Genomic DNA, 15,354 nt, shown 5'->3' with positions numbered 1-15,354 from the left:
GTCGCCAGCTCGCAGGCGAAAGAGACCCACGCAGCGCTCCCGGAAGTGACGAGCCTCTGCTTCCCCAAAGCGGAAGTGACGGCAGGGGCTTGGGGCGGGGCTTGGGCACGGCGCGGGGGCGGGGCCTGGGGCGCCGCGCAGCGCAGCGCGGCCAGAGGGCGGAATGGGCTACTTGTTTGGCAGGTGCCGCGGGGCATGTGCAGGGTTGCTACCCTTTGGAGGTGTTCCCTCGGCCTGCTGCTCCGTATTTTGGCAGCCTGCCTGCCCGTGGTTCCACCCGTCAGCTGAGGTCAGCTCTGTGGCCAGGTGCTCGCCTTGGAAGGGCCTTTGTACGCTGATCTCATCCTTTAGTAAGGACCTCATCTTCTCTTGTCTCTGTTGTAGGAGATGCTTTTTCCTCTTTGCATTGTTGCAGGGCAGGCATCTTGGCTGTTCTCAAAGTTAGATATTTGATGTATGAGTCAGATACTGACCTCTGTGTCCCCCAGAGGGGGACTGACCAAGAGGATACGGACCAAGTTCTATAGTACCCTGAAGGCCCCTCCCTTGGGTGTGTGTGTGAACAACCCTCTCTTTCCCAGGCTTGAATCCCTGACTTATCTTAGTTCCTATGGGGAGCGGAGGGGAGGAGCAGAGACGGGAAGAAGGCAAACTGGCAATTCTTTTCTGGATGATTCCCCTCTCGAATCTTCTCAGTCCCCTCCAGGAATTCCTGGCCCCCAAAGAATCAGGTGGTGACCCAAGGCTTCTCAAAATTGAAAGAGCATATGGACTGCCGATTCTGATTCCTAGGTCGGGGGCAGGGCCCTAGGTTTTGTGTGTCTCACAAGCTCCCAGGTGAGGCTGATGCTCCGAGGATTACACTTCGAGTATCAGGAGTAGAGATATGGGGAGCTGATCTCGGAACCGGGTTGAAATGCGTCCCCCCAAAAGATATGTTCAAGTCTTTACCCCAGTACCTGTGATGCGAGCAGGGTCTTTGCAGATGTAATCAAGTTCAGATGAGGTCGTGCTGGAGAAAGTTGGGCCCTAATCCAATGACTAATGTCCTTATAGTAAGAAGGACGTTTGGGGACAGACACACACACAGGGAGAATGCCGCGTGAGGACAGAGGCAGAGGTTGGAGTGATGCTGTTGGAAGCCAAGGAACGCCAAGGATTGCTGGCAACCACAGGAATCTGGGAAGAGGTAAAGGAGGATTCTTCCCTAGAGCCTTCAAGAGCATGGCCCTACCAACATCTGGAACTTAGATTTCTAGCCTCCAGAACTGTGAGAGAAGACATTAGTGTTTTTTTTTTTTTTTTTTTTGCGGTACGTGGGCCTCACTGTCACGGCCTCTCCCGTTGTGGAGCACAGGCTCCGGACGCGCAGGCTCAGCGGCCATGGCTCATGGGCCCAGCTGCTCTCCGGCATGTGGGATCCTCCCGGACCGGGGCACGAACCCATGTCCCCTGCGTCGCCAGGCTGACTCTCAACCACTGCGCCACCAGGGAAGCCCGACATTACTGTTTTAAGCCATTCAGTTTGTGATCATTTGTAATGGCAGCCCTAGGAAACGAATACAGTTACCATATTTGGTGCAGCCTGAAATGGTTTTCTGAGGAAAATACTTTGATTGGTCCTGGGCCTGTCTTGGCCTGTTAGGGCCAGGTGCTGCAGGAGCTCCTGGATGTTCACAGAAGGCTACCAGGCCACCCAATCCATGGCCTTCACCAGACCACAGAAGTCAGCCCTTAACTGGGGACAGGGTCTCAGCCCCTGGGTCGCACCGCAGCCCAGACAGGACCTGCTTCATTTCCCCGCTTCTGAGTCTGGGTCATTCACAGCACTTTCCAGTGACATATGCTTTGGCCCTGCTGGGGACCATCTTATTCTGCTGTTCCTCAGCTGCCCAGGGCCCAAGGGTCACTCTGGGACCTGGGCAGGTGGTCACGGGAGCTGATGTGGCATCCTGGTCAGAGAGTCCAGAAACCCCCGCCATGTGCCTGGGGAGATCCTCCTCCTCTCAGGTGGGGCCTCAGTCTTCTCAGCCGTGAAGAAGACTTTGGGTGAGATGATTGTTAAGTCTCCTGGGGTAGGGGTGGGGGAGTCCACACTCTTTAGTGGCAGCCGCAACACTACTAACGATCAGACTGGCCACTGGCCTTCTGCGTGCCCCAGGTGACAGGCTGGGGTCGCCTGTGTTTGTCCTTCCACCCTCCCTCCCTCCCTCCGTTCCTTTCTTCCTTCTTTCTGATTTTGTATGTAGGCGGGGAGGCTGCTTGAGTGGGGCAGCTCTCACTGAGCTGGACTGTCCCGTACACACTGCCTTTGCATCCTGTCCCCAGCACGCGTTGCCAGGGCCACCCCAGCCCTCCCCGCCTGGGCACTTAACAACCCCCATGCCTCCAGGCACGTCCGCAGACCCCTGAGTGGGCGGTTGAGTGTGCTCACTGCAGGCCTCTCCCTTCCTTTTCCCCCACTGCCCTCCCATATCTGCTGGGACGGAATAGTGGCATGTCTTTCCCACGGTGCCACCATCACCACTTATGGGCTGGGGGCCCAGCATGGCGAGGGCTGCTGGCTGGGATTTGAGGTTGGGCTGGCGGCAGAGCGGGACCAGCTGCAGGGCGAGGAGGGATGTGCTGAGTGTCCGGGCAGCTGGGCCTTGGGCGGAGAGGGCTCTGCGGGGTGGTCCTGAGAGGGGAGCCGGGGGGCACCGGCAGGGGCCGAGGTGCCTGCCCAGCCCTGCCCACCTTCCTCCTCCCCTGCGTTCCCCCCTTTCCGTCGCTCTGCCTGGTCCCTGCAGGGCCGTCCAACATGCCACCCCTGCGGCGTGGGCCCAGCTACCAGAGCCAGCCCGCTTGGCCCTGCGCCTCTGCTGCTTGCTCGGGCACAGGGCTTCTGGGCATGGAACCGAAAGGGACAATGTCAGGGGAAGAAGTGGGGAGCAGTTCTCATCTGTGTCACCCGGCTCAACAGTGGAGCCTCAATGCATGTCACCTGACAAACAAAAAATTCAGTCTGCAGACCGTTTAGGGCCACATGACCTGAGGCTGGGAGGGACATTTTTTCCCTCTGTCCTGTAGATGACTGTCACCTGGGCCACATCCTGCCCTGTGCTGGGTTTAACGTCATGCACAGCCCCAAATCCTGACCCCGAGTGTGGCAGTGACCCTGGCAAAGCTGGGTGGACCGCCGGGGGGATGGGGGTGGGGAGAGTGGAGAGTGAGGCCTGCCTAGAGGGTCCAGGTTCCCTCTGAAGACCCATGGACTGACTCACCAATGCCCTCCTTCATCCCAGGATCCTTTCCTGCCTTCAGTGGGGCTGTGGGTCATGGTGTCCTGGGTCCTGCAGTCTGAATCCTGGTGCCCTCTTCCCAGCCTGTGTTAATCATGTTTGTATTTTCTGATGTTTTGACACCTTAAAAAGCTTGCTGGCGGTTTGGGGATAGCAGGTGCAAACTATGATATCTAGAATGGATAAACAACGTCCTACTGTAGAGCACAGGGAACTCTATTCAATATCCTGCAATAAACCATAATGGAAAAGAATATATATGTATTTATATATGTAACTGAATCACTTTGCTATACATCAAAAACTAACAACATTGTAAATCAACTACACTTCAGTAAAGAAAAAAAAATCTTGCTGGCTGCAGAGAGACTGTCCCTCCTAGTGCTAGCCAATTGTTAGAGACAGCAAAGGGCTGGAGCATCTCCTTACCTGACTCTCACACCCCAAGCCAATATGTCCCCTCCCCTAAATCATGCCAAGGCGAGGTACCAGGCAACTTGAGACCACCCCTATAGCCTGAAGTCCACCAGAAGTATTCACATTGGCCAGTCCTGAGCTCATCGCCCTGCCCCGCCCTGCCCATGGCCACAGGGACACAGGGACACAGGCTCTAGCTTGGCTTTCCCTCACTCCTGCTCCTCCTTCCTGACCAAACCTGGTGCTTCCCCGTGTGGCCCTGCCTGGCACGGTGCGCCCTGTCCTCTCAGGAGACGCAAGGAATAAATTCTTCTGTCGATGGCACTGGCCTCTCTAGTTGTCATTATGTCAGCTCTATAAATTAAAATCTCCTGCTTACACAGCCCAAGGCCCATCTCTTTTTTCTCTCTCTGCCCTGACTCCCTAACCCCTTCTCCTGTTCTCAGACTGCAGGCCACAGCTCCCACCCAGACTTCCGTTTCTCCCCTCCTGCCCTTCAAGGAACCTTGCAGACGTGCACCACCAATGACCTTGTCTGCAGTACTATTAAATAAGGTATAATTTCACCCTTAAATTAGCCCAGAATGTGTACAGTGTTAATATTCACACTGGGGAGAGGGCAGCCAAGCTGGCTCCTTCAGGCCCCGGTGGGCAGGGGAATGCAAACGAAATCAAGCTCTTTGCAGAGGGATTTGGCAAAATATGTCAAGAACTTTAAAAACAGGACTTATCAAGAGAATGATCTTATTATCATTTTTAAATGTCTAACTTTAATTTTTTAATTGAAGTATAGTTGACTTACAACACTGTATTAATTTCAGGTGTACAATTTGGTATTTTGACATTTTATTTTATTATTATTTTTTTATTTTTTATTTTATTTTTTTTTGCGGTACGCGGGCCTCTCACTGTTGTGGCCTCTCCCGTTGCGGAGCACAGGCTCCGGACGCGCAGGCTCAGCGGCCATGGCTCACGGGCCCAGCCGCTCTGCGGCATGTGGGATCTTCCCGGACCGGGGCACGAACCCGTGTCCCCTGCATCGGCAGGCGGACTCTCAACCACTGCGCCACCAGGGAAGCCCGTATTTTGACATTTTAATAGGTTATACTCCGTAGAGTTATTATAAAATATTGGCGTTTTCGCTGTGCTGTACATTACATCCCTGGTAACTTATCTATTTATTTAGTTTTAACTTACCGATTTCATATCTTGTAGTTTGTACCTCTTAATCCCCTTATCTATTTTGCCTCTCCCCTCACCTCTCTCTTCCCTGGCAACCACCAGTTGGTTCTCTGTATCTGTGAGTCTGTTTGTCTGTTTCTGCCTTGCTATGTTTGATTATTTGTTTTATTTTTTAGATTACACATATAATTGATATAATATAGTATTTGTCTTTCTTTGCCTGACTTAGTTCACTAAGTATAATACCCTCCAGGTCAACCAATGTTGTCACATTTGGTAAAATTTATCCTTTTTTTATGGCTGAGTAGTATGCCATTGCATCTATATACCACATCTTCTTTATCCATTCATCTGTTGATGGACACTTAGGTTGCTTCCATATTTTGGCTATTGTAACTAGTGCTGCTATGAACATTGGGGTGCATGTATCTTTTCAACTTTGTGTTTTTGTTTTCTTTGGATAAATACCCAGGACTGGAATTGCTGGATTGTATGCTAGTCCTATTTTTAATTTTTGATAAATCTCCATAGTGTTCTCCATAGTGACTCCACCAATTTACATTCCCACCACCAGCGTAGGAGGTTCACTTTTCTCCACAGCCTCACCAACACCTGTTATCCCTTGTCTTTTTTTTAAAAATAAATTTATTTATTTATTTATTTATTTATGACTGCGTTGGGTCTTTGTCGCTGTGCGGGCTTTCTCTAGTTGCAGTGAGCGGGGGCTACTCCTCGCTGCGGTGTGCCGCCTTCTTATTGTGGTGGCTTCTCTTGTTGCAGAGCAAGGGCTCTAGGCACGTGGGCTCAGTAGTTGTGGCTGGTGGGCTCAGTAGTTGTGGCTGGTGGGCTCTAGAGCACAGGCTCAGTAGTTGTGGCGCACGGGCTTAGTTGCTCCGTGGCATGTGGGATCTTCCCGGACCAGGGCTTGACCCTGTGTCCCCTGCATTGGCAGGTGGATTCTTAACCACTGCGCCACCAGGGAAGTCCCTTTTGTCTTTTTCGTATAGCCATTCTGACAGGTGTGAGGTGATATCTTATTGTGGTTTTGATTTGCATTTCCCTGATGATATCTTTTCATGTGGCTGTTGCCCATCTGTATATCAAAAGGAAATGATCTTACATACTGATAAGGGCTTACAAAGACTTTCATCACAATGCTGTTTATAATAGAAAGAACCGAAATAGCCCATAAGGGACTGACTGTGTTAATAAACAGGACATGTCCATTCCACCAAAAAAAAAAAATTCACATTAACAATGTCTGCATTTCAAAAATTTTTTTTTAAAATGGTAAAAAAATGAGAAAATGTTAATTTTTAAGTGATAAGGATTACTATAATTGAATGAGAAAGATGAAAACTTTATAGTAAGATGTGCAAAAAGCATAGCGAATTCCCCAAAGAAATTTCAATATATACATGATGATAATAGCATGGTGATGAAGACAACTCATTTAGATTACCGCTTCATCTTGTAATAGCTGCATATGACCTTAGGCAAGTCAATTAATCTGTTAACATAGTAACATCATTTATAAGATAAAAATAGTATCAAATTCGCAGAAGTATAATGGAGATAAAATATGATCTTTCATGTGAAGTTTTAGAATAACGTCTGGCGCAAAGCAAACAATAAACTATCATTTAGTTGATATAAGTAATCATTTAAATTCATATGGAGTGTATCCTACACACACATACACATTTGTATTTGTAGGGTAGATGTATGGAATAACTTCAAGGTTAAACAAGAAATCATTACAGCCCTTGCCTCAAGGAAGGGGAATGAGGGAAGGTGGTAGTTGAGAAGGAGAGAAACTTCCCACCCGGCACGCTTAAAAATTCATGTAATCTTAAAAAAGAGCAACACAATCCTACAGAGAAGTTAAAATTTTAAAAAAGTACACAGAGAAAAATTTCACTTTCAATCCATCCCCTTATTTACAGTCCCGCATACACTTTTATTTTTCCCGAGGATTTTTTTGCAGAGACGAATGTACCGTTTCCCTTTTTACGAAGATTGCAGTCTACATTCTTTTTATGCGTACCCTTCAGTATCGAAGCATCTTCCCGCCAACTGCTGTTGGATAAAACACCATGTACAGTAGTCAGCCCTCCGTATCTGCGGTTCCGCACCGCAAATTCGACCAACCCCAGGTAGAAATATTCAAAAAAATTTCCAAAGCTCCGAAAAGCAAAGCTTGAATTTCCGTGCACCAGCAACTATGTACATATTATTCGCAGTGTATTTACAACTATTTACTTAATGCATTTTATTAGGTATAACAACTAATACCTAATTACAAGTAAGTAGAGTATTACAGGAGGATGTGCGTAGGTTATGCTCAAATGCTACGCCATTTCATATAATGGACTTGAGGATCCTCAGATTTTGGCATCGTGCAGGGCTCCTGGCACCAAACACCCAACAGAACACCTGGGTGGACTTCACGAGCTAATAGCGGGCTGCCCCACACCTGTAAACCCAAGCCCCAGTCCTCAGGCCCACGTGGTCCGAGGACCCCTTCCCGGGCTGTCTCCGGTGATGCCTGTCGGAAGAGCCCCGCCCACCTTGCTATGCCTTCCGGGCAGCGCCTCAGGCAGAGCGGCGGACAGCCCAGCCTCCTGCGCGCCGTGGGCCTGGGAGGACCCCAGCGACAGCCCCAGCGCAGGGCCCGGTGGACGCGGCCGCGGCGGTGGCGGGCGTTGTGATTGACTGCGGCGGTTGTTTCCCGAACGCACTCGGCTGGCTACCCTCGCCGCCCTGGCTGACCCTCGTGCGGCCGGCGCCATGTCTGTGAGCGAGATCTTCGTGGAGCTGCAGGGCTTTTTGGCTGCCGAGCAGGACATCCGAGAGGCGAGCCCCCTCTCTCCCCATCCCCTTTCCCTCTCCTTGCCTAGCTGGGCCGCGACGCCCGGCCCTCCTCCGTCGCTCAGATTCGAGCGGTGGGGAAGTCTCCGGGGGTGGGTTGCTCCCCGTCTTGTTTCGGCTCAGGGCACTTCCCTCCCCCGGCCCCCGATTCTACTGCCAGGTCCTGGTTCCCTGTGTTCGGGGCTCGGTTCCTTAGCATCACCTACCTCATTTGGGTGTTAGTTTTCCTCCTTTTTAGCGTATGTTTATGTCGAAGCCTCAGTTAGCGCTTGGGACTCAGACGACACGTGTTTGTTGTGTTTATTGGTGTCTTAAAAGCACGTGTGCCCTCCTCTTTAAAACTCTCCTATGGCTTCACATTCCACGTAGGATAAAAATCCAGACCACTGTGGCCCACAAATCTCTCTCTCTCCAGTCTCACTTTACGCCTTCTTCCGTTGTGTGTTATGCTCAGTTTACCTCCCTTTTATTCCTCTAGTTCCCCAAATAGCTTCCTGCCTCAGGACTTTTGCATGTACTGCTTGCTTTTCCCGGAATGCGCTACTTTCCCACTCTTTTCCTGGTTATCTCGTGTTCACCTCCTTGCTGTCAAAATGTAAATAATTTTTTACCCTGTTATGTTTTTCTAGTAGTGCATCACCATTAAAAAATTGTGTGATGGTTATTTTTTAAACGCCTCCCCCGTTACACTCTAAAGGAAGGAAGGGACTGTCCGCTTGGTTCCTCAGTAGTTACACAGTGCCTAAAAATGTGCTCAGTGAATATTTGCAAAATGAATGAATGAAAAATACCCGATCCTTGTATTGCGTTTCATTCTTCTCTTGTTGGTTTACGTGTGGGTGCCTCATCTCCTTTAGTGTTGGAGTGGGATATTTTGGGTGAGTGGGTGGCAATTAGCCTTTGAAGTCTATATCAGGGATCTAAGGCTTTTTAGTGACTTCCTGAAAATCTCACAGTGGAAGTAAGTGGAAAAGTCAGAATTCAAATGTGGATATTTTGTGCACCATTCATGTCCTTGTAAAGGTTGCTAGTGTTTTGAATCTATATGAAGGTGTCATAGGTCAAATATGCTATTTAGTATATTTGGTTTGAGGCTATGATAATATAATGATTATGTTGGATTTATTTGATATTTTCATCTTTAATTCTTTCTAGGAAATCCGAAAAGTTGTACAGAGTTTAGAACAAACAGCTCGAGAGATTTTAACTCTACTGCAAGGGGTCCATCAGGGTGCTGGGTTTCAGGACAGTAAGTTCTTTGTTTTGATTTTGAAGGTTTTTATCCAGTTTATTGATCTCTCATTTAAAGAGTTAATTTACATCCAGAAGACATACCAAATCTGTATTATTTACTCTGCAAAATGTCTCTCATGCTTTATGGTGAGTAAAAATTGGTGAAGTGGGTGAGTTGATCATTTTACAGGTTTCCAGAATTCTGTGTATTTTGATTTTCTACTTTCACGTAGGTGGAAATAGGAATGTTTTCTCCTGTGATAGAGTTATACTGATGATAATTGTGGTAGTTTCATAGCTGTCTTGTGTATCTAGCAACTTTTATTTGGCTCTTTTTCTTAAACCCAGTCTTGCAGTCATTGAAAGTAATTTAATATGCATTTGTAGATAATGAAATGGCCAGTGTAAAATGTTGTCAATGTGTTTACAGTCAGCTCTTGTTTGGGTATGAAGTATGAGAAGTTTAGACACGGAACCTCCATTGTAAGATGTCGTCAGCACAACTGAGAGAGCTGAAATATAGTTTCAGATAGATAATGATATAGTGATGTAATTAACAGGTGTCAGGGGCAAGTCATTTTTCTAGGTGATACAGAGTTGGTCAGCCTGATTGAGAATAATTATAAAGCTGCCTTTTGACCAAATATGGGAGCTAGAAGCAGTCCAATTTTAGGCATCCTTTGGGGACTGACTAGGAAAGGCAGCTTAAAGATGAGGTTATTTATGACAGTTTACCAGTATGTTACCCAACATATTCCCTTTTAGCAATTTTTTGTTTGTTTATTTTTTAGTAGGGAAGCTAGATATGAAATTTTGAGAGCCAGATTGAAAGCAGAGATGCGTACCCTACATTTGGTCATGAGATTTTTAAAAAATTTCCAGGTAGACTACATAGATTGTTAAGCAAGAACTGTATTTGAAATTTGCTCAGTCTGTCATTATTATGTTCGATTATCTTTTTGTGATCAGTTCCAAAGAGGTGTTTGAAAGCTCGTGAACATTTTGGTACAGTAAAAACACATCTGACGTCTTTGAAGACCAAGTTTCCTGCTGAACAGTATTACAGGTTTGTAAGACAACTAGCATCTTTTATAACGTTAAGTAAAAAAAGGCAAGAGAAAAATTATATGTACTAAATGATTGCTTCGGTAAAAATCCCTCTACTTAGAAGAAGCAACAGAAAGGAAAAGGAATTGTTAATAGTGGTGGTATTTTAATGGTGACAAAGTTGTTGATTTTACTTTTTTCTCCCTTTTACTTTCAAAATTTTCTTAACATGTATAATTTTTGCAATGAAAAGATAATTAAAAAGAAAATATGTATTGTGTGAAGGTCAAAATAGAGAATATCTTTTTAGTATATTCAAGTTACTTGTGAAGTTGGATGAACCCTATCTTTGCTGTTAACGTCATGGGATTAAGTGGCAGTGTATGTGTGTGTGTATAAATATACTGAATATCGAATTTCACTGCCAAGTGACATATGTGGGTAATATCTTATGCCATATCTCGTTGAATGTACAACACTATTAATTTTATGATACAATGTTATTTTTCATACCACTAGGGAAAAAATTTGTTAATCATAATTGTGAAACGTAGATTGTACAATACATCCTGATTTCGTAGATGTTAAACTGGGAAAAACTGAGTGTTGATGAAATATAGTAAATAGGAACCTAAACTTTCTACTTACGCTTGCTTTCTCACTAGAGAAGATGTTCTTTTAAGACACGTTATAGGCAAGAAATAGTTAGGACATGTATATGGGGAGTGGATAGTATAAGCTCACAAGATTCTTTAAAGGTAGGGGCTGGCAAACTACTGGGGCCTTTTATATTTTATATAAATATATTTATATTTTAAAGAGTTGTTTCTTAAAAAAAACCAAATAAGAGTATGTGACAGAGACTGAAAGTGACCCACAAAGCCTCAGTCACAGAAAAGGTTTGCTGACCCCTGCTGTAAGGTAATAACTGAAGCTTAGAGAAGTAGGACAGTAGAACTGGCAGGGTCTTTAGAGACCATGGTGTTTGGAGTTCACACACAGGCTGCCCTCTGGCTGATCTGGACCTCAGAATGTTTTGTTTGGCCTGGGTTTTGTTGAAAGATGGTTTTGAATTTGTTGCCACATTTGAAAATCAGGAGGCATAGCATAAATCTCTAGGGGTTGTAAAATTTTTATTTCTTTTTCAGGCTCCTAGCTCGGTTTAACTGCAGTATCCCAAGGTTTTAACTTCACCTGTTTAGTGACTGCAGATGGTAGTTATTTCCTATGTGTGTGAATCAGGAGTTTCTTGATACCCTGCACTCAGTTCAGAGAATAACACAGTCAGGTTCTGAGGCTGATGTACAGTTGCGGTTCTCATCCATCTTCATTCGCCCACATTTATTTTTCTCAGAGCAGTGTTATTGTATTTACTGATTAAACTTCTAAAGCACAGTTGCTCTTGTCCATAGCCTTTGGTTGTAAAGTTTTGCATTCATCAAAATTGGATCATGCTTCTCATTCATTAAAATTATAGTAAGTAATTGTTATAAATTTGGACTGGCAAATCCAGTCCAATGTACTTACGCTGAATCCATCTCATATACTTAAATGTCACATTGCTCTTACACATTTTATAAGTTTTATTTGAAAAAGGGCCCCACTCCTCATGTGTCTGGCCATGGCTGCCCCCGTCCTGTCTTTCTGACGCTGGTGCCTCACGCTCGCCGCAGGTTTCACGAGCACTGGAGGTTTGTGCTACAGCGCCTGGTCTTCTTGGCAGCCTTCGTCGTGTACTTGGAGTCGGAGACCCTGGTGACTCGAGAGGCAGTCACGGAGATCCTTGGCAGTGAGTGTCCACAGGCGTGTCTACCTGCAGGGCCAGCTGAGGTTTTGGCGGGGGGGCTTTCTATTTATGGAAACAAATGAGAGCTAAATGGAAAACTGGTTACTTGGAAACAGAAAAACTAAAAATCTGTAGTGGCTTGCTCTTTGTACTTGGGCGTTCCTTTGAGTTTTTAAAAACGTCAAGCCTACAGAAAAGTTGAAAGAACAGTGCGGTGAACCCCTGTGTACCCCTCACTTAGATCCTCTGCTTGTTCACATTTTGGCCCATCTGCTTAGTCTCTTACTGTGTGTGCCTTGGGGGCATGTGTGAACCGTTTGAAAGCCAGGTGTAGAGACCATGACTTCTTATTTCAGTGCTTCAGCGTGCACTTCTACAAACAAAGGTATTCTCAGACATAACATATATTCTTGGTGATATTATTATTATTTTTTTAGTTGAAAATTTATGTATTTATTATTTTTGGCTGCATTGGGTCTTCATTGCTGCGTGTGGGCTTTCTCTAGTTGCGGCGAGCGGGGGCTACTCTTCATTGCGGTGCGCGGGCTTCTCATTGCGGTGGCTTCTCTTGTTGCGGAGCACGGGCTCTAGGCGCGGGGGCTCAGTAGCTGTGGCGCACGGGCTTAGTTGCTTCGCAGCATGGGGGATCTTCCTGGACCAGGGCTCGAACGCATGTCCCCTGCATTGGCAGGCAGATTCTTAGCCACTGTGACACCAGGGAAGCCCTTTGGTGGTATTATATTTTGAAAGAAGAATGGAAGGAAAAATTGGATTCTGCTTGAGAGCATGAAAAATCCACAGTGCCAAGGATGTGTCCACATTCAAAAGATAGTTTTGAAGCACTTGTTCCTTTTTCACTTTGAGAGAAATTACATGTGTGTGTATGTGTGTGTGTGTGTGTGTCTGTATTTTAAAAAATGTTTAGGTGTAAGTTGTATTTCCATCACGACCTTGTCTTTACTTTGTTACATTTTTTAGTTGAGCCAGATCGGGAGAAGGGATTTCACCTGGATGTAGAAGATTATCTCTCAGGAGTTCTCATTCTTGCTAGTGAACTGGTAAGAAGCTTAGTGATTTGTCATTTGCTCTTTTGATTTTTCCACTTCATTGTCAGTTTTTTTAAATGGGTACAAAAATTCAGAAGCCTCGTTCTTTTCTCAGCCGCCTGTCAGTCACAGGGTAGTCATTGACTGTGTACTGTGTGTGTTAGGTTTTGCTGGGATAGCGGTTCAGACGATGAGGTGGCTGTGCACACTTAACTATTGTTTGCATTTTTAGAAGATGAGAATACCTCCTGCTTTCAAAGTAGTGGTAAGGCATATATTCCTGGTGACTGCGTTAATTCATATAATTGTCTGGGGGAACAATTTAACTATATAACTGTATAAATTATTCTTGCCTTTATCTCCTTCATCTCTCTCCTGAGAAATTATCCTATAAAAGTAATTCAGAAGAAGAGAAAAAGCTGTTATAAAGGTGTTCACTATAACCTATTCATATTTAGGAAAAGTTGGAGGCCACAGAAACTCCAACAAAAGGCCAATGATTTCTTAAGTTATTAAGTAAGTTAGTAAGATCAAGCAGTTGTCAAAACTGGAATTATGAGGGGCAGTATGGAGACGTGTTGCGGCCCGCGGGCCTGGTGGCCGCGACCAGGAGGAGGAGCCCTGCTGTGACGTCCCCGCTTCTCTGTCCCGCAGTCGAGACTGTCGGTCAACAGCGTGACCGCCGGAGACTACTCCCGGCCCCTGCACATCTCCACCTTCATCAACGAGCTGGATTCCGGCTTCCGCCTCCTCAACCTCAAAAACGACTCCCTGCGGAAGCGCTACGACGGCCTGAAGTACGACGTGAAGAAAGTGGAGGAGGTGGTCTACGATCTTTCCATCCGCGGCTTCAACAAGGAGACGGCGGCGGCCTGTGCGGAGAAGTAGGGGCTCTCCGCGCGCCCCGCTGACCCCAGCCCGGCGCCTCTCACGGTCGTTAGGATGCCCATCGCTAAACACCGCGCTTCATTTTCTTAACCGGTTGTGTGGTGTATCAGAGTTGAAACACTTTTTTGGGGGGTGAAAGAATAGCCTTTACAAGGACAGAGTTTTCTTTGTCGTTTCAGTGAATTTGCTCTGTAACTCAGTGTATTTCAGTTCTGTCAAAAAGTGTAAATGCCGACCTCTCGGTAAAGTTCTTTTCTTGCTTACCCTGATGCTGTCGATGTACTGACGGAGAGCTTTACTGTCTTGTTTGTGATTCTTCCAGGAGTGACCCTTGATGTTTTGTATATCCAAATTAGCCATCCATACCCAGGTATGCCCTGGATACCGTATAAAAATAGTTAGCTCAAAAGGATGGTTGCCAAGCGAAGGACAAGTTATTTTATATTTTCCTTCCTCATTTTAAACCTTCTGAGTGAATCAGATGTTGAATTTTTTTGCAAGGGAAGTATAGCCCCAGGGTTCTCTCTCACTGCCATCAAAATATCAAAGATTAAACTGCAAAGTCAAGTTCAGCAGATTATTTGGGGACATTTTTGTATTAAGGATTGAGTAACATCATCTGGCTCTGCTTACCAGGTGGGGAGTAGAGGTAGCGTTTTAAAACACCTCTGTGTTCTGATGTTGCCTTAACATCCTGCTGTTGCAGCAGGTAAACATTGTGTCCACACACATCTTGAACTAACATTTCATATGATGTATTTCTGAGCTATGAAACTTTTTACCTAATAGCCAGGTAGACTGCTAGGTCTGGGAGTGTAAAGCCACTCAGCGGAGTTAATTCTCAACACCCTGACTGGTGATGTTCCGACTGAAGAATGCTGTGCTTTGTCTGGAAGTAAGAGAAAACCTTGAATTGAAAAACAAACAAAAAAATTAGCTGATTTGGTCATGTTTTTTCGAGTAAGCAATTCTCTCAGGTGGTTGATTATTCCAACAGTCAGGTTTTACAGTTTTGGGCAAGTCCCATGTATCTCATTGGCACTGCCCCCCTCCCAATTTTCAGGCAGTACTTGCCATGTAATTTTCCTGTTGAAGAGATATTATTAAAATGGTGACTTAATCCACAGCATCTTGGAGCTCACTGAAGGGAAGGTGCCAGTGTGTCCAGAATAATAGGAGGTATTTAGAAGTGTCACCCTCTCATGCCTAGCACGGGTTTGGGCTTCCTGTTTGTACAGTAGGATATTTGGCATGGCCATCAGAGCTGTTATCAGGCTAAGGACTGATCAAATTTTCCATCATGAGGAAAGCAGTAGAAATGAGACATAAATTGCTATGCATAGTTGCATTTTAGAACAATTTTCTTGACAGCTCTTTCTGCAGAAGAATTTGGAAAGAAAAAAGGTAGAGTCTTAAAGTGCCTAGGATGGTCACCTCAAATGTGCAGTAATAGCACTGCCTGGACTGAGCATAAAAGGCTTTGAATCCCATGATCAGACATATGCAGTAAGTTTGATCATAGCGTTCTTTGCCTCTTTAAGTATCAATTCTGCTTGAGAACAGTCAAGTTCTTGGCAGAAGTTGTGGATTTCACTTTTCACAA

General features: G+C 45.8%; 1 protein-coding gene across 1 annotated transcript; it reads left to right on the top strand.

Moving 5' to 3' along the window:
• Positions 1-7,670: 7,670 nt before the first annotated feature.
• On the top strand, positions 7,671-13,751 carry TSN (translin; the record flags this gene model as incomplete). The annotated part of the gene is made up of 6 exons (XM_079710825.1): positions 7,671-7,736; positions 8,907-9,000; positions 9,954-10,050; positions 11,705-11,820; positions 12,796-12,875; positions 13,518-13,751. The coding sequence occupies 6 exons, from the start codon at positions 7,671-7,673 to the stop codon at positions 13,749-13,751; spliced, it is 687 nt and encodes a 228-aa protein (XP_079566951.1).
• Positions 13,752-15,354: the final 1,603 nt, after the last annotated feature.

The sequence above is a fragment of the Hyperoodon ampullatus genome (genome assembly GCF_949752795.1).
Source record: "Hyperoodon ampullatus genome assembly, chromosome: 8".
Classification (NCBI taxonomy): domain Eukaryota; kingdom Metazoa; phylum Chordata; class Mammalia; order Artiodactyla; family Ziphiidae; genus Hyperoodon; species Hyperoodon ampullatus.
Note: the sequence above shows the minus strand (reverse complement) of the source record. Positions and strands in the feature narration are given on the sequence as shown.